The sequence below is a fragment of the Schistocerca nitens genome, chromosome 7, assembly GCF_023898315.1.
Source record: "Schistocerca nitens isolate TAMUIC-IGC-003100 chromosome 7, iqSchNite1.1, whole genome shotgun sequence".
NCBI classification, from domain to species: domain Eukaryota; kingdom Metazoa; phylum Arthropoda; class Insecta; order Orthoptera; family Acrididae; genus Schistocerca; species Schistocerca nitens.
Window position 1 is genome coordinate 488,671,978 of NC_064620.1, and position 20,459 is coordinate 488,692,436.

General features: G+C 41.6%; 1 protein-coding gene across 1 annotated transcript in view; it reads right to left on the minus strand.

The window, feature by feature from the left end:
* Positions 1-20,459, minus strand: part of LOC126194932 (aminoacylase-1-like) — a 118,814-nt gene that overhangs the window by 34,742 nt on the left and 63,613 nt on the right. The window contains exons 3-4 of the mRNA XM_049933314.1: positions 20,177-20,348; positions 9,512-9,658 (exon numbers count right to left, since the gene is read on the minus strand). Of these exons, the coding sequence (XP_049789271.1) occupies positions 9,512-9,658; positions 20,177-20,348 (319 nt within the window). The remainder of the gene's footprint in view (positions 1-9,511; positions 9,659-20,176; positions 20,349-20,459) is intronic.

A 20,459-nucleotide genomic window follows, 5' to 3' on the forward strand; every position in this document is an offset into this window, starting at 1 on the left:
TTTAATCACAGCTGTATCTTTTGATCAGTACTATTAGCATTTTCATTCATGTACCTATGGAGCTTTTCAATCTTTTTAATAATCATTTCCTCGTTACATGCAAGGCTAGCTACTGTATGGTTGAAACTCGACAAAGCTGCTTTTAATGCTGTTTCTTGCTCTTTTTCTCAACTTAAAAATTACCTCTGTTCATTTTCTATTAAATCAATCTTTCATTCGAAGTAGAACGCAGCCTGTTCATCTAATGCCTTAAGCAATATTTTATTAGTTTCACCGACAAAATTTAACACATCTTGTTTCTTACGTGTCTCATTTCTGCTTAACTGTCCAGTTAGACCTTGCGAATTCCGTTTTGTAGCGGTATATTCTCGATCGCTTATTCCCAAGTTCATTAACCTCTGTTTACAATATCCTACCGATAAATGTGCCAGTCTCTCTGTCTCGCCACCTTATTGATTGTGTGACTAAAGAGTAGATAGTAACTTTTAATTGCCCGGTTTTAGTGTATTTTATGGTATGATTTTAAGCTTTGGCATCTTTACATGTTAAATAGCATGGGCAATCTAAATTTTCAATTTTTATGATATTTTCACTATCATATTTTTAAAAGTTTTAATTTTTTTCACATCTGTCTGTCAGGTAAACGTTGCAAGTCAAATTTGACCACTGCATATGATGTTATGGACACTGATCTTTGTCTACTGATTTAACGACCGATAACTAATTAAGCTTTTTATTCACACTTGCCTAAAGTATGTGTGCACATGCTGGCTAGATGCTTTCGAATAGCTTTTTTGTTGTTTTAGGTTTCATTATGCCACCACCCAAGAACGGTGAAGAGGGAATCATTTTGCAAGCCAAGAAAATAAAGCTAAATTTAGATATTGTTCTCTAAATCTTGCTTACAATCCAAGAACTGGAACAGGAAATCTCGTTCGACATACAAAGATGAACGCAGCAATATTCTACTACACTGTGAAAGACGTGAAATAAATTTTCCTGCCAGTGAAGGATTTACAATTATCGGTACCAATTCTAAAAATACCAACCACAATTCTGCATATAAATCTATACCTTCCAATTCAGTAGAAGTTTTACCTTTCACTTCAGCAGTCTTGCAGCCCTGAATGAGAGTATCTCAAGAACCCAAGCAGTATATCAAACACCAAAACCAAACTTAATTCCAAATTATACAACTAATGAAACACTCCTGCCAATTCATCGTTCCAAGCAAATTGATAGTCAATTACTAAAAATGAATGTAAGAAGAAACCACCCATTCAAAATTGTAGAATATCCGGAGTTCTGAATACTGCTTAATTTACTTTATCCAGCATATACCATACGAACAAGAAAAACAGTTTCTTGTGGTTTATTGCCTGCCATCCACAATGAACTAAAGGAAGAAATTCGAAATTTATTTATGCAAGGAAAAGCTGTGTGTTTAACTGCTGATGGATGGACATCTCAAAATAATGAAAACCACTTCCACGCCATCACAGCTCACTTCATCGATGAAAACGCAAAATCGCCAAATCTGCTGCTGCACTGTATTCACCATCAAAGCCGGCGCGCAGCTGATAATATAGCAAAAATGCTCCGAAATGTTGTACCTGAATGGGGTATACAAAATAATGTTACTGCCATAGTCACAGATAATGCTAGCAACATATTAAGGGCTGTGACAATCGCAGGGAGAAGACAAGTGAGGTTTCCTTAAATCTGGCAGCAAACAGTGGTCTGTAACAGGAAGAAATTAAAACAGAATAAAAGGAAAGAGTACTGTCGGATATTTTAAGCGAAGTTCATATGCGTTATTTAGATTACAGCATAGTAAAAGAACATTAAACTTTTCGATAATGAAACTGAAACAGGACTGTGTAATTCGTTGGAACTCCAAATAAGATGTGATTAGTAGATTTCATACAATGCAGACTGCTATAATAACTACTCTAGCCAGCGAAAAATCTCGGCTAAATAATTTGTCTGTTGTGAAGTAGGAAATTATATCAAAATGCAACGAAGTTTTACACATTTTTATGTTATTACAGAGACTCTTTGCTCAGAAAAAACATGTTTCCTTGTCAAAAATACCCATTTAAGTATGTGCCATGCTTGAAAAATTAAGTGAATACTGAACAGAAAAAAATAAATACGGTACTGAAGAACTATGCCAGACAGTTAACCGCGATATAAAAGGAAGACCTGGTGAAGCTTAAACAGAAGATTTAATTGCTCAAGTGACGTTTCTAGATCCAAGGACCAGGTCTCATGGTCTAGCGCCTAGAAGCATAGAAGAATCAATAGGTGACCTCAAGCAGATGTGTGCTACAGTTAAGTTAAATATTGACAAAAACCATCAATACATTAGTACAAACAATAAAAAGTCTCCTTCAGGTCAACTTGAAGGTCAATCGTTGGTTTTTGGAAAATTTGGTCAGCAAGTTAAGAATTTGATTGGTCCACAAAAACCTGCTGCATCGAGCGTCATAGAAATACACAAGTATATTATTGAAGAATTACTTGATAGGACTCAACATCCTCTATCTGATGGAAACAATGAAAAGATATTTATCCACAACTCTATAAAATAATTCTGAAACGGCTGTGTATCACTGCCACCTCTCTGCCATGTGAGAGGATTTTTTCCGAGATGGGCCAAATAATTAATGAGCGACAGAGCAGAATGAAGCTTGAAAAATTGTCCCAAATAATATTTCTTGGTCACAATTTACAATAATTGAGTTATACATGCTTGTGGACGTGTTTATATATGTTTACAGGAAACGTTGCTGAGTCGATATGTAATTTCTTAGCTAGCTAATAATTGCAATTATTTAAAAATGTTGATTGAAGGAAACTTTTTTTTAAATAAGAATAGTTAAAAAAGAATTAAGTATTGTAGAAATAAATAGAAAAATACTAATGTGATTTGCGTGACATGTGTAGTAATTGATGACTGATTTTATAATGGATCAAAGTGTAATTTTCTGGTAATAAAACACAACTTTATCACAATTGACGTCCTCTTATTCTTTTAAAAAACAGTACTATCTGTTAATATGTCATTGGCCGCATATTATATAACTCCTGTGTAACGCAACTGCAATCCTTCTCGGTCAGAGAACATTCACTTCACAGATACGCTCTGTCTGACCAGCTTTAGTCCAGTGGACACGGATACTGGATGCATGTCTGCTGAGCTGGATGCACATCTGGACCCGACTCCTTTATAATCTCGGACCTACACGTCTCTACTTTCTAAGCCCCTGCCCGTGTGTACTTGCGCATTGTTCTTCTATCTCCGTACGCTGCTTAATGGACGTACCGCCGATCTACTGGGTTCCTTTGGCGCAATCAACTACTACACCATGCTTCGTAAAGAAGTCTCTACCAACTAAACCGGCGTAGGGAGTATCCAATTCTTCTCGTACCAGGTGAAACATATATTTTATTCTTGATTCCGGATCTATTCCAAAATCTAAAACTAACGTACCATACGTATCTATGGCTGAACTTGTGACACCTTTAATCATCTTACTTTCTTCAGGTGTATTCTCGGCCGGGTTTTGCAGATACTTCATACTGAACAAACCAATTTGTGTTCCATTATGTAGAAGCAATTTTAATGGACTTTCTGTACTCTGTGGGCAATTCAGTTCTACAAACTCATTTTTACTTTCACACTCGACTTTGATACCTTTCCCAATTCAGCACAAGGCGACTGTTATCCTATGCTTTTCTTTAGTTTCCCTGCTTGTTATTTTTCACAGAATAACGTGCATTTTCAGTGAACTCTCTATGTGCCCTGGCCTGTGACACGAAAAGCAGAGAACTGGATTTGCTTTCTTATAACGACCTCTATGTCCCAATAAATTAGAACTTTCGCACCTGACTATTTTCGAGCCTGTGACTCCCGACAAGCTTGAGACGATCCTACTTTGAAAATTCTTTTCTTGCGTTAAATGCCCTGATTTACCACAAGTTTTACACTTAACATTACTTCTGTAATCCTTAGACGTCTGCGCTCCTCTTACACGTGAGAAACAATTAGGGTGAACACCCCCCATCTAACACTGATGTCGTTTATCACCAAATCCTTTTGCCTTGTTTGATTTAACTGTCGACTCGTCCATCATAGCGACGTCAACAGCTTCAGTGAGGGCGATGTTTTTGCACCTTCCATGCACAGTTGTCTGTACGCACTGATCATAGATGCCCTGAATGATTACTACTCGCCTTAATTTTCCTACTAAATGGAAAGAACCTGCCTCGTCCTGGGACATCTTCACAAAATTGATGTTGAAGTGTATCTACTTTGCGTTGCCAATCAGTAATCGATGCTCTCTTTGACTGCCTACTAGAAAACGTATCACAAGCATAGTAATAGAAAATATGTTTACACACACAATTTTCCAACAAAGTATTTCTGTCGAAGTCCAGTCGCCCTTGAGCAGTTTCTTTTATGCAGGACCCTGAATAAGAGGTTTTTACGAATTTTAACATATTGGATGGCCTACTTCATGTACTAATTCAAAAGCTATATCCATATTACTAATAAATTCATTTAATGTAACTCTTCAAGCTTCCCCGGCGGATGTGTTGTAAATAGTCTCACGGGTTTGCCGAAAGATCCGGTTGTGCAGATTTCACAATATTTCCTCGGAGCAACTGTCCGACATCTTCATGCGGTCCAACCTTGCTGGTAGCTAGGTACGACTAACGGTATCCGCACACCGACTCCCCGTTTCTAGAACACGCGCGCCAAGAGTGCGCAGGCGCGGAAACAGCGCATGCGCAATGATTTGCAGACAGATGGTACCATATTCAAACTCCCTCCGCCGAAAATCGCAGAGTGGCTCTCCTGCACGTGCACTGTACGCTGTGTTTGTCATCAGTGCTGCCAGACGTTACTCACCAACGGGCGTAATAGACCAACGTCATGACAGGCCTGTTATCGAAGTACCAGGATTTCTGCGTCGTGATTTAAGCGCAGCCAGTGCAGAGTTCCAGGCTGTGCTCAGTTGAAATCCCACATCCTTGTTGATGAGATAATCGGTTGTACGTATATGTATTGCCTCCTTAATGACGCAATCGCAGAAAGATGATGCCAGGGATAAAACGTCAGTCTTTTCATCAATCATCCGATGTCCTGTATTCAGACAGTGTTCCGCAATTGCGGACTTTTCCGGTTGACGAAGGCGTGTATGACGCTGATGCTCATCGCAGCGTTCTTGTACTGTGCGGCATATCTGGCCTCTATACGGTGCCCAACATTAACAAGGAATCTTGAACACACCACATTTCCTCAGGTCAAGGTCATCCGTAACCGAACCCAACAGGTTTCTCATCTTTGCAGATGGTTGAAAAACACAATTCCGTATCTTCCGAGGACTCTACCTATTCAGGACCACATGGCACCAAAATACGGCAAAAAAGGCCAGAGTGGTGGGTGTCTTCGTATCTTCATTCTCCTCCATAGATTGAACTCTCCTGGGCCTAAATACATTACGTATCTGTCTCTCAGAATAACCGTTCTGTCGGAACACTGTCTTCAAATGTTGTAATTCACTCGACAGGCTTTCAGGATCAGATACCACCTGTGCTGAATGAGCTAACGTACGTAATGCACTACCGCATTGTGCAGGATTATGGCAGATATAGATCTGCATGCGTTGGCTTGCGGTAGACGCTGTGTCCCAAGGTCCCATCCGCTTTCCTTCGTACCAAAAAATGTAAAGTACCATCTTTTTACACTTCCATTGTGAAGTTTGTATTCGGATGCAGCGAATTCAGATGCTGAAGAAACGTAGGTAGAGTATCAAGTCCATCAGTTACCTTTGTCTGATGATACATTGTGCAGGGGCAAGACGAGGCAGCACCGCTGCTTTAATCTAAGTGCATTGCTGTGCTGAAGTGAGGTGACCTGAGCTAAGCCGAATCAAGCTGAGCTGAGCAGGAAGCGACTGCATGGCGCCCGAAGTGTCGCATTGCCTTCAGCTGTGCTGTGTCTGACCTTTTCCCACTGCCACCTGCCGTCTGCTCGCTGGACTCTGCTGCTGCTGAAACTCGCGCAGGCCCCCTGCGTCCTCCGCTACTGGGTCGCACTGTCGCCGCCGTGTCGTTGTCCTGGTGGTCCTCCCTGAACCGCAGCCGCAGCTCCGTCTCGTAATCGTTCTGCGACTCCCTCGTTGTCGTGAAGTCGTGTAGACAGGGCTGCCCTGGCCGCGTCTCCCCTCGTCAGGCATCGATCTCCGGACCTCAGTGGCTTTCCTCTCCTCTTCGTGCTTTGTTTTCAATGGAGTGCATGCGCTGCTTCTGATAGGTCTCAAAGCCTCAGTCCAGCTATGGCATTCGGTTGAGTATGTCGGAAGCCACTATCAATCTCAAAATACGCCACACCTATCACAGGATGGAGTGAAGACTGAGAGTTTAAGGTCACTCTGCAGTTTTTGAGCCTTGAGGAGCAAATGCAGAAAGACAAATCCCCAGTGGAGGCAGGATGATGACTTGGATCAGCACCACACTGTCACAGGGCACCGACGAGAGGCGCGGATTTTCGAACGCGACAGGATGTTCGCAGGTGGAGACTTACGGAATTCATTGTTCTGAATAACTACTTCACTCAAGGCTGATTCTAAAGGTTAGTAAAGCAAAGAAGGCAACTGCTTGCACAACAGAAGCCAGTGTCTGAAATAACGTGGGTGAGCGCTAACAGAAGTAGCGAGTACTAACAGCATGTTAAGTGTGAACTACAAGTAAGAAAAACAGACGTGTCGGAGCTTACCGATGATGGCCACGTGTGATATGGATTCGGCTCCCCAACGATCTGACTGAGGACTCCGTCTGTATAGAGGAACATGAGTTTTCAGAGGATCGTAGCGGCGCAGCGTTTCTCCCTTCCTATAGCCATCGCACTAATACATCGTCACTTAACAACCTTTGACCAAGCCGACGAGTCGTTCTGACAAATCACATTTAGATTCCTACCTTTCTCATAGTCGGTACATAGGGATGCTTCTGGACTTTACATTAACAAATTCCAAATTTCAGATGGGACTTAACATCTGAGATCATCAGTCCACCAGGCTTAGAACTACTTTAACCTAAGTGACCTGAGGACATCACACACATCCATGCCGTAGGCAGGTTTCCAACCTGCGACCCCAGCAGCAGCGCGATTCCGCACTGAAGCGCCTAGAACCGCTCGTCCACAGCGGCCGGCTTCCAAATTTGGTAGCAACAGCGTTTAGCTGAAAGCAAAACGTCACTGCACTACCTATTATCGTCAGCAACTCTTGGCCCCGCACTCAGTCCCTTTGTGAGTGGGGATTGCTGTGGTAGCACAATGACCTGTGTAAACCCACTGACGTCACAGTTCTCAGGAGCAAGTATCAAACTTACTTCCTCTACTAAGACATGCATTTTCGTGGCCATGTTCTAGTATGATGCCTTGCAACAGGGTCTAGGTGGTGGATGGAATTACCAGTTAATTCTCTGAAGTGAAAGTTCTCCCCCGAGATAGCTGCCCAGAGTTTATGCAGTTTGCAGGGCTGTGGTGTTACTATTTAGCTCTGCATTGTGTCTCTGATTTCCTGTCTTGGAGTGCAAATCGTTATGTCGTAAATGTATATGACACCTTGTCTGTCTTCTGTCTGCTTGAGACACACAGGTTAGATACTTCAATCTTCCAGCCCACTGGAGGAAGCGCACTCGGAATACTACATCATAGAAGACCTCTGCCTGTCATGCCTAAGTCTGAAGGGATGGACTTGTGACAGACTGATGACAGCTGTGCACAAAACTCTAGCAGTTCTCTACTCCGTTCACCACATCGTGAGTTGATCAGCAAAGAAAATTCAATCCGGCGAGATACGTTTTAAAACAGAATGCTTTCTACTTTCCTGCCTACCACAACAGAGTGGCTTGTTCGTGCCTGTGGATGGTCGTTGCAACTCTGACATTTGCTACCTTTATTTTACTTGCTAAGATTCATTTGTTCGTTCGATGCAGTACTATCTGACTCTTGTTATGTTTTCCATTGTAATGGTTTGATCTCCCCAGACAGAATGTTAAAAAACTATATATATATATATATATATATATATATATATATATATATATATATATATATATATATATATATATGTGTGTGTGTGTTAAATTATGATTGGTCTGCACGTTATTATAAACTGAGGTTCTTTCATTGTTAACTGCAGTTGGGATAAAGATGTTTCCATATATACCCAGTTACATGTACACTATGTTTTGTGCTGTTCTAATTGTCTTTTTGGTATCGGCATTAGTTACCACGTTACTTAATCGAAAGTTACTCTCTTTGGTGACTACAGTTTTCGAAGTTGGCCATGTACCCACACACATGTATACTACGTTATGTGGTGTTCTGACTGATTTTTGTATCGGCATTAATTGCTATAAGTGTGTGTTTTATGGTAGTTAATCAAAAGTTGGTCCTTCGCTAACTATGGTTTTCCAAGTTGGCCGTCTATTATGTAAACAGTTCTTGTATCAAACGTTATCAGCTTTTAAAGATTTATAAATTTAAATTCAGAATTCTGAAATACCTTCTTTATTTACAGCTAATCTCTGTTAAATATTTTGGTCGGTTATCCTGGGATGGTCTGTTTCATATCTTTATTTTGTATGTTTTATATGTTTCCCTGTTTTGTGAGAGTTTTTCAGATGTTTTGGTTGCCACTTATCGACAGATTAATACCCTGGAAAAATTATAAAATTGCATCATCTCACGAGGCGGTGTGCACTTCAAGACTATCGATGACAGAGGATAGCTACTTTACTGTAAACTGAACACATTAACGCACGTTTTATAATTTCTTTCAGTAAGGTCCCGAGTTCGAGTCTCGGTCAGGCACACAGTTTTAATCTGCCAGGAAGTTTCAATTCTTTCAGTGCTTGTGGAGCACGTGATCGTAATTCTTATGCACCTGTGTTCAGCCTGATGGCAATAAATTTTCATAAATTTTATTTTTTTCTATAAAGACCAGCCTTGACATCGAGTGAAATAAAAAATCTCACTTTTTGGGTAAATGGGTTTCTACTGGCAGTTTCCACTTCCAGACCTCGTTCTCACCCTTGCTGTTGGAGATTGTGATATGGAGAGCACATACGTGCAGTATGCTTGTAACACTTCACACATGTGTTACACAGGAACATTTGACCGTAGCCCTTTCGTTGTCTGTGGGTTAAATTTCCATTCTTACAAAACGCATCAGTGTCAATTCGTTGTTTATGACGCCGGAATATTGACCCGTAAGTTTCGTTGTTCCGTTTTTCAATTTTTATCCATTAATGCTCCATTATGAGATGAAAATCTCATGAGAACGTTTGAGACTGCAGCTCGAATAAGCGTTAGTGGTGCTCCACGATTAACATTAGCGGTATCAGGTTCCTTGTCTCAAACTACGATTTGATTGATTGTTTGTATTCCACTGAAGTATGACAGAAAAGCTTGAAAATTAATGTAACTCACGCCATACGCTCCTCTCGCAGTGGAAGACAATCAACTCGTCCTCCATCCAGGGCATGCTCTCATCCAGTTCCAGGCCGACGTTCAGACGACGAAAGTCTTCCGACTGGGTAAATTTCTCCATGCCGTCGGCACCTCCAATCTCCTCGTCTGAAATGGAGACACGTTTTCTCTATAGTGAAAGAACCGTATTCATAGGTAGAAAAGAGGCATACCAGCGTACCTAAAGTCAGTTCAGTTGATGTAGACATGTAATCATCAGTGCAGTAACATATCAACACTTCACCATACTGGGCAGTAACTCCGTTTTTGAAATGCAGTGTGTTCATTATATTGAAGCTAAGAAAGTACACTTGCAGCAGGGCAGAAGGCGGAATACGGAAAATAACTCCCACTATGTTTAAACTTAGTCTGCTTTTCATTTCTAAAAGCTTCAATTGTAATATTATCTGAAGTGAGATAAAGATACAGGAAGACAAAACTATGACATATCGGTTTAGTGACTAAAACTGAGTAGCAAAGTTAAGCGAATTTAATGTCTCATACTTGCGTGGTTTATGAACGTTGTACAAAGTTTCTTCCAGGACATAAATGCTGCAATGGATATCAGTTGACTGTGAAGATGCAGTAACATAATTGATCCTGCAGTCTTGTCTACAGCCCAGTAATTGTGTGTACAATGCCAGGTGACAGTCGCACCGTGGATCCCAAGTAATTAATGTTTTGTTATCTTCCTATGTTGCATTAAGCACATAATTGTTCTAGCCAGGTACGCATACCACTATATGCGTGCTGAACTGACAGATCAAACTCCAACGGCAGTACATAAGCGTACCAAGACTCTGCATAGTCCAACATAGACTGAGTAACCAATACAGCCACACAGGAGAGGGGCAGTGTGAGTGTGTCCTGCGTTTAGACCTACAAGAATTCACTTGTGAGTTATTACTGCAGACTACTTCTCTTATAATTGTAACAGTCTACAGACCCCATCTGAGAAACATTTCTGAGAAATGCAGATGCATTATTGAGGTGCCTGTCAAGAGTCTAAGAAAAATTAGTAGTTTGTGAAGAGTACAATGTAAATTTCTTAAACGATTATGGTAGAAAAGATGAACTGGAATAATTATTTGGCTTTTTCAGTCTGATTGAAATGGTAAATCTTTCAATGTGTGTGTCACAAGACAGCAGGACTTTGACTGATAACATTTTTATTGATATTGCTTAGGCTGAAACAATGTCTACCCAACCGTCAGTGGACTCTCTGATCGCGATGAACAATTAATGAAAGTAAGAGAGCATCTTATACCTGTGAGGCATGTTCATCCATTGCACGGGGGATTATTAACGAAAACACAGTTCAGTGTGTTATGAATAAATTAAAAGAGATTGTATTACGTACAAAAGGAGGTGCTGATGTGAAATTCGACATATTCCATGGTAAATTGGTGTCAATATTTGAAAGCAGTTTTCCTAAAAACTTGTCCAGAACGTCCGTAAGGAAACAAGTAAGCTATGGATAATTAAAGGGATTAAAATTTCTTTTCAGAGGAAAATGTAAATTTATATAGATGTCAGAATAAGTCAAAGCAGAAATTAATAGCGCAGATGGTGTGATTGCATGGGATATTGTGAAATGGGAGACACGGGAACCACTCAGTGTACAAAACGGCACCACAATGAAAATAAGAGATAATGTTGTGACTGATAATTCATAAGTTGCAAACATTTTCAACTGCCACTTTCTAAATGCAACAGCAGAAATAGAAGTACGCGGTTTCGCTGACTAAGTAAGAGAATATATTAAAACGCCATCCTACAAAAGTTTAAACAACTGGGAGTAGCATCAACATCCTTTACTTAAATTAATAGATCATAAAATTAAAAAAAAAGCAAAAAGAAGCATCTATGGTGTTAATCGATTTTTAAACATAATTCTGAAAAGTTGCTCTAAATTAATAGGGAATGTCTTTAGCGATATACAGTACGTATGTAATGCATCACTGGCACAGGGAATGTTGACAGAAAGACTTAAATTTGCAATTATTAAAGCGCTTTATAAGAGTACAGCGAAGTCGTATGATGTAAATGGCTGGTTGGTAAACCCCGAAGTACGGTTTCAGCGTCCTGAACAGGGGAGGTGTTTTCTATCCATCGCAATAACTTGCACTTTCCGTTCGTTCGCATAGTATGAGAGCTGTGCGCGTAAGCGTACCTGATGAGTGTAGGAGGCTGTAGTGTGTGTGTGTGTGTGTGTGTGTGTGTGTGTGTGTGTGTGTGTGTGTATGTATGTGTGTGTGTTTAGCACAGTGTCATATTCGTGATGGAGATGGCGAAAGGAGGGAGAGGGTGAAAACAGGTGCCGGCAAAAAGCCTACTCTTCTTGAACACCACCAACGGGCACGCCAAGCTTAATGCCCCAACCCGCGGCCGGGTCACCGTCACCAGTGTTGCACGCCCCCACTTAATGAGACACTGCGGAGAGTTTCGAGGTTTAATCCAAGCTACTGATGCCAAGACTAGTGATCAGGAACTTGCCTCCACCATCCCTCCTGTCCCCTCTGCCTTGAAGCAAAGGGAAAACTGTCAACAGCTCGTGGCATACGCTGGCTGTCACCCATCCAAGTACTGGCCACGCCCGACGGTGCTTAACTTCGGTGATCTGACGGGCATAAGAAAGACTTAAATAAATGTCGTTCAGTTTCTTTATTGATTCCGTTTTCTTAAAAGTTCGATAAAGTTACGGACTCAAGAGTAGTCTCTCATATAAGCAGAAACAATTTACCTAGCTCATTACAGTTTGAATTACAGAAGCGTCGCTCGAATGATAACGCTATTTTTATGCATTCACTCACCAAATATTACGCACCTTAAATTATAAAATATCGCTAGTTGGTGTTCTTTGTGATTTCTCCACAGCATTTGATTGCAGAGAAGATGCTACTGTATCAGATAAACTTAAGTTTTATTTTAAATTTACACTCTACTAGTTTGAATCACACATAGCAAACAGAATTCGAAAATTAGTGCTGAATAACTAAACCAGTAATAAAAGGGGAGAAAAGTTTAGTGACCGTCGCGGTATCACGAATGGCGTCCCACAAAATTCAATTCTGGGTCCTTTCCTATTCCTCATATGTGAATGACATTCCATTTAAAATTCATCAAGTACAAGTGGTAGTTTTTGTAGATGATAGTGGTGTTATAATAAATACCATGAGAGCCAAAGTAACAGAAGAGATTGCCACTTACTTTTTTTTCAGAAAGCGATTATGTTGATACCGAAATTTGACTCTCCCCAAATTTTGACGAAACACGCTAAATTCAATTGTGTACAACAAATAGTCTTACCAACAAGTGATGCGGCACATGAATAGAAGTCGGCAACTTTTGCTATTCGCACAATTACTAAACCTGGAAGCAAGAGTTTCACTGAGTTATAGCTTGTGTAATAATTTTCTGGGGTAGCTCACCGCTTAGATATAAAGTGCCGATTGCAAAAAACCGAACAGTGAGAATAAAATGCGGTGTTTACCCGTTGGGCCTCACGTAGGCATCTCTTCAAGGGGTAATTCGTTTTAGCTACACCATCACAATACACATATTCACTAATGAAATTCGTCATAAATAATCCATCACACTATGAGAACAATAGTGATGTCTGTACCTATAGGTACAGAGGATAAAAGACATTAATTACCCTCTATTAAGGCTAGGAAAGGAGTTAATTATGCTGCAACACTGATTATTTGCTCTATAACAGAGAATGACTGACACGAATCATAGCAACTTTTAAGTCATACTTAAAACCATTTGTCCTGAGCAGCTCCTTTTGTGAATTTTTACTTAAAATTTGGTTGCCCATAAAATAACCTCAAACCAGTTTTTAAGTGCAGTTGCACGAGTAGGACCAAAAAGAAATATGTTTATTAATTTTAACAACAATCACGTACACACATGAACTGAGTCGTTCCACATCATTTCGATAAAAGAAACTTTCAGATCATTTCCGGAACATTTAACTAACTAACTCTACTTGCCGAGAGAGGCTGCTGAAACTCTCCCTTGTGAGCTGAGAGTCGTACGCAGCACACGGCTTCATGTCGTCTGTCTCTTCTTCAGAACCGGCCGCGGTGGTCGAGCGGTTCTAGACGCTTCAGTCCGGAACCATGTGCGTGCTACGGTCGCAGGTTCGAATCCTGCCTCGGGCATGGATGTGTGTGATGTCCTTAGGTTAGTTAGGTTAAAGTAGCTCGAAGTCTAGGGGACTGATGACCTCCTATGTTAAGTCCCATAGTGCTTAGAGCCATTTGAACCATCCTTTCTTCAGTCTGCTTCTATTATTCCGCAGTCGTCTGAAATATCAGTTTTTTTTTTTTTTTTTTTTTTTTTTTTTTTTTTTTTTACGTCTTTCAGCTTCTGGCCAACCAACCCGTCGCCCATTCGAATGGCATATGGAACAGGCTCTTCTTCCTGGAGGGTCCATTGCATCCCGTATTTTTAAAAATAATACATTTTCTTGTATTTTATGACTGTCGCCCGCATCTCGTGGTCGTGCGGTAGCGTTCTCGCTTCCCACGCCCGGGTTCCCGGGTTCGATTCCCGGCGGGGTCAGGGATTTTCTCTGCCTCGTGATGGCTGGGTGTTGTGTGCTGTCCTTAGGTTAGTTAGGTTTAAGTAGTTCTAAGTTCTAGGGGACTTATGACCACAGCAGTTGAGTCCCATAGTGCTCAGAGCCATTTGAACCATTTGACTGTCATTCAGCCTAATCTTCCATTTTTCCATACCGTCCACATCACAACCTTGTCATCATGTGCCCTTATCCTCTAAGACCAAGGTTCTAATCTTTCTGCGAAAATTCTGCTTGAGGTATTTCATTTATTTACGTCCGCAACTATCACTATTTCTTTCGTTAAAACTTCCGTATTGAGAGGTCATGGTACCTATATTACTAAACGCCTAACCCAGGGCACGCTCTTAGTTACAGGTTGCCTATTTAACGGCTTAGAGAGCCAACAAAAAATTTATTTTCGATATTTCATGCAGTTACTGGCCGAATTAAAAAATTTGAAATGCTATCTTTATCCGCTCATCATGAAGTATAATCTCGTGTTAAAGCTTAAAACAGTGCGTTAAGTATTACAGTTAGAAACTGCTTATACAGGATGGTCAGAAACCGTATGAAAAGCTTGTAAGGGTTATGCAGAGGAGGTTGTTTTTAGAAATAATTGCTCAGAGAAAAATACTATACGTTGCGCCGTTTCAGAGATATTTAACGTTGATGTTAGCTAGTCAGGTCGTCGCGTATGCGAAGTCAAGCACTTGCACGGGCTAAGAAGCGGCAGTTCACAGTCGTCTATAGGTCAGTGAGTTACCACTTATTAAAATGCTCATTACCATTATTACAATGTGCCTTCTTCGGAAGTGGTAAATTTGAGCTAGGTGAGCAAAAGCTACGTTTATGCGGTTAAAAACCAACGAAGAACATGTTTGGCCTCACTGTCTCTGACAGGCTGCTTGAATTTGTGCGCCCTATGACCTGACTGGCAAACTTCAGTGCTAAACAACTCGGATATGGAGCAACGTATAAAAATTTTTTTCTTAATTATTTCTCCGCACCGCCTCCTCTGCAGCACTGTTACAATTTTTTCAGACAGTTTCTGAACACCCTATATATCTTGAGCCAGCAAAACCCGTGGCGCGTAAATTTTCCAGTATTCAAGCAGTATTTGAACACAACAGCACTTGGCCACTTCCAACAAAGTTTGCACATGATATATTTACGAAACTTTTGTAAGCCGGCACCCCACTCCCCCACAGAATGACGAAAGAGAGAAAGTTAATCGCTTACTACATTTTCGCTGTTCATAGACAAACTACTACATCAGGCACGACGTTTTATTATTTCTTCACTACTAGCTCTGTTCGCAAAAAATTCTGCAGATTTTATGTACGCATATCACTGGACATGTATGGAAAATTGTAGCATTTTGTGACTCGTATACCCACCCAAGTCGGTCATCATTATTCTCCGAACCCCTGCCTTCAGAAAGTCTCATGAGCCATTCAAAGTTATATGCATATGGCAAATAATCATCACTGCCAACTTCTCACAACATGTGAAAAGTTCTTGTTGCTGACTTTTTGCCATGCGTAAGAAAATTTTTGATCGCGCTTCGCCTTTCCCGTCTGGAAGGCTCAAATGGTTCAAATGGCTCTGAGCACTATGGGACTTAACATCTGAGGTCATCAGTCCCCTAGAACTTAGAACTACTTAAACCTAACTAACCTAAGGACATGACACACATCCATGCCCGTGTCAGGATTCGAACCTGCGACCGTAGCGGTCGCGCGGTTCCAGACTGTAGCGCCTAGAACGCTCGGCCACCCCGGCCGGCACCGTCTGGAAGACTAATACCTCTATTTAAACAAATTAATACCTCTATTTAAACAAATTTGGCAAGTACACAGATCCTCAGCAGCAGTGTAGTTTATTTTAGATCAGACCTTGTCAACGAAAATGTTTTAGAGCTGAGCACATCAACGTGCCGGTAGTTAACTGCTCGTTCAGTGTTACTGAGCTGATCGAGGAAGTTTGAAGTTGTCGATACGTATCATTAGAGTTCGGCATACCAATTCAATCTTGTGTTAATAAGCTAAAGCTGTTTTTCATTATTGTGGTTTCTTAATATGGAGTATTGATGACTTAATTCGTATTTGTCAGTTTTAGGCCGTCAGCAACCGCGCCACATCTACGGTGGCAGGTTCGAATCCTGCCTTGGGCACGGATGTGTGTGATATCCTTAGGTTAGTTAGGTTTAAGTAGTTCTAAGTTCTAGGGGACTGATGACCCCAGAAGTTAAGTCCCATAGTGTTCAGAGCCATTTTTTGTCAGTTTTGTAGTTATTCATCTGCACTACATAAAAAGCTGCTGTTATATGCTTACATAACTCAAATGAAGTATATTGAATACACTCTAAGAAAACAAAACGACCACCACGAAGGAATTATTTGAATGGGACGGAAATCGCTAAATGTGCTGTATGAGGTGTGATAAACATTCTAAATGTTGACTGTGGCTTTTGCCGAATCTGCTATGAGTTAGGCAAGAGTTTACGAGTTGTATAAACGTTTCAAAGGGGGTCGAGAAGACTGAAGACGACGGCCGCTTTGAACGCCCTAGCGCATCAATTACTAATGACGATGTGGAAGAAATAAAGAAAATGGTTCCAGAAGATCGCCGAATCTTCATTAGAGAGGTTGCTGATGAAGTCGGCTTATCTTTTGGTTCAGGCCAAACGATTTTTTTGGATTTTTTGCTCATGAAACATATAGCATCAATGTTTGTCTCGAAACTGTCGAATTTCGACCTCTAAAGAAAGTCCTGACATATGACGAAACATGGGTGTACAGATATGTCAAACCAAGGCTCAATCGTCCCAATGGAGACTGTCTGAAGAGCCAAGCCCAAAAAATAATTGACTACGTCATATGTAAAGGTTCTTCTCACTGTTTTCTTCGGTTACGATTAGATAGTGCGTCATGAGTTTTAGCCTTATGGCCGTCCAGTCAATAACACCTGGAAGTTATGCGCAAATTTTCATGAAACAATCAGAAGACAACGACCAGAATCTGAAAAACCACTCGTGGAAATGACTTGACGATAATGCTCCTACACACACCTCAGTGTTTGTTCCTGAGTTTTTGGCAAATTTCAAAATCACTGTGTGGCATCAGCCATTATATTTGCCAGACATGGCCCCCTACAACCTATTTCTATTTCCAAGCTTGAAGAGAACTCTGAAAAGACGTGGTTTTACCACCACTGATGAAATAAAAACAGAATCGCTAAAGGTACTGCACACCATAACGAAAAATGAGTTCCAGAAGTGCTTCCAAAATTGGAAAAAGCACCGAGGGAGGTGCATTATATCTAAAGGTCCATAAATACTCTCTGTACATTTTTGATTACATCTCGTACATGTCACAAATTGGCAAGTCAGTAACGTCTTGGTGCACCACTAGCCCTTACACAACCAGTTATTTGACTTGTATCAATTGATAGAGTTGTTCGATGTCCTCGTGAGGGATATCATGCCAAATTCAATCCAAATGACGCCTTACATCGTTAAAATCTCAAGCTGGTTGGAGGGCCCTGTTCATAACTCTCCAAATGTTCTCAGTTGCGGGGGGTGGGGGGGGGTGGGGGGGGGGGGCAGGGACATGGCGAACATGTTGCCCAAGGTAGGGTTTGGAAAGCACGAAGACAAGCAGCAGAAACTCTCACATGCGTGCGTGGGCATTACCATGCTGAAACGTAAACCCACGATGACTTGCTACGAAGAGCAACAAATGGGGTCGAGAATGTCGTTAACGTACCGCAGTGCTGTAAGGGTGCCACGGAAAACAACCAAAGGGGTCATGTTATGAAACGCAATGACACCCCAGACCATCACTCCTGGCTCTCCGGCCGTATGGCGGGGGGCGGTCAGGTTGGTATTCCACCGCTGTTCGGGTTATGTCCAAATATGTCTTCGGTCGTCCTCGGGGGTCCAAGTCTACTCCTGTCAGTGAGATTTCAGGCCACATGTGCCCGACACCAATGCAAACGGGCTTGTTGGTGAACAAAGGTTAATGGTAGTCTGCAAAAGGGGTGCCATGAGCTCAGCCCCCTTTCTCTGAGGTGCCTATTAATGGTCGTTAAGATCACTGAAGGGTCAGTGGGACGTCCTATCGATGATAATGATGACTCTGTGGCTCTGAGTGCCTGTCTTAAGGCTGCTCAGTCCTCACATTCTGTCGTCTCCCTAGATCGACCGCTTCCTTCTTCGTGCTGTGTTCAGCCATGGTTCACCCATTCCTGCCAGAAAAGTGGAATAGCGTTATCTCGCGCCTATTGATATATCTCGCGCCTATTGATATATCAAGCGATTCGTCGCATACTCCAACCGGCTTCTTTGAGCCCAACTACACGTCCTCTCTCAACTGCTGCCATACGAGGGGCGTTTGAAAAGTCCGTGCAAAGTCCGAGAGATTGCACCACCGTCGCGTATCGAGGTGTTTAGTTAGTAGCGTCTTTGGAAAGAGCGCACACCAAGTTTCAGCCATATTGGTCTATTTCTTTGTCTTTGGCATTCGTGTGAATCAGGGAAGTCGAGTAATTGTCAAAAAATGGACGAAAAAGAACATCGTGTGGTGATTAAACATTATGAAAGGCAAAACGCCTCAGGACAATAAACAGAAGCTTGATAAACATTACGGTGATGCTTCACCTTCGATTAGAACAGCTTCTAAGTGGTTTCAAAATTTTCGGAGTGGCCATATGGGCACAAGTGATGCTAAACGTTCTGGACGCCCTGTGGAGGTTACGACTCGAGAAACCATGGATAAAATCCGTGATATGGTGATGGATGACAGGTGCGTGTGATTATTTGTGCTGTGGGCATCTCGAATGAACGGGTACATAATATTTTGCATAAACATTTGGACATGAGAAAGCTATCCGCAAGATGGGTTCCGCGACTGGTCACGCATGACCAAAAACGGAATCGTGTGAAGTGTTGCAAGGATGATTTGCAGCTGTTCAGGAAGAATCCGCAGCACTTTAAGTGTAGTTTCATCACTGTGGATGAAACATGGATACATTATTATACTCCTGAGACCAAACAACAATCCAAACAGTGGGTTACAAAGGGAGAATCTGCACCAAAAAAGGCGAAGACCATTCCTTCGGCCGGAAAAGTTAGGGCGACTGTCTTTTGGGATTAGCAAGGGATAATCTTCATCGACTATCTGGAAAAATGTAAAACTATTACAGACGAATATTATTTCGTTATTGGACCGTTTGAAAACCGAGCTGCAGGAAAAACGCCGGCGTCTGGACCGCAAAAAGTCCTTTTCCATCACGACAATGCACCAGCACACACCTCTGCAGTTGTGGTCGCAAAATTAATGGAAGTAGGATTCCAACTCGTTTCACATCCCCCCCCCCCCCCCCATTCTCCAGACTTGGCTCCCTCGGACTACTATTTGTTCCCCAATTTCAAGAAATGGCTGGTGGGACAAAGACTTTATTCAAACGAGGGGGTGATTGCAGTAACTAATAGCTATTTTGCAGACTTGGACAACTCCTATTATTCGGAAGGGATCAACAAATTAGACAGCGTTCGACGAAGTGTATAAGTCTAAAAGGAGACAATGCCGAAAAATAAAAAAAGGTTTACCCCAGACCCGTAAGTAGTTTTCATTTTTGCATGGACTATTTTTTTCAACGCCCCTCGTATGCGTCTACTGTTCACGAGCTCGTCTGCGAGGTATAATTACGGACAAAATGAGTACACGAAATGAAATTTGCAAAGACGTTATGGCTTGTATCACTATGTCCCCTGTTTACTATCCTGCGTGATGAAATTGATTTGTAGCGTCACACACTCATCCATCGGCCACAAAAGTTAACAGTTTTGCCTCTTCCATCGATATCTGTATGAATATCAATTTGTGAGAAATTTAGGTAACTCCTTCGTGGCGCGTAGTTTTTTTTCTGAGAGTTTGTATCCACTGAAAAACTACAGATGTACACGTCTTGTACTAACGCGAATGCGCCTATGTTGTGAACTACTACCCTTAGTAAACAGAATCGTCCTACTGCCAGGAGAGGCTCGTACTAACCAGGAACCATGGTGATGACGACAGTGCGACGCAGCCTGACGCCCTGTGCCTTTAGTCTGTGCACCGCCTCCATGTGCATGATGGCGAGGTGCTTCATGTCTTGTGATCCTCGACCGAAGACCCGTCCTTCCTCGTCGAGTTCAGCACTGAATGGGTCGTGCTCCCAGAGGTCCTAAAACAATAAATCAGCAGCAGATTCCCAAAACAGTACAATTAATTATACTATGTTTCAACCAGCTTCAAATAAGTGTTAGGTACATCGACCTAGGTTTCGACATCTATT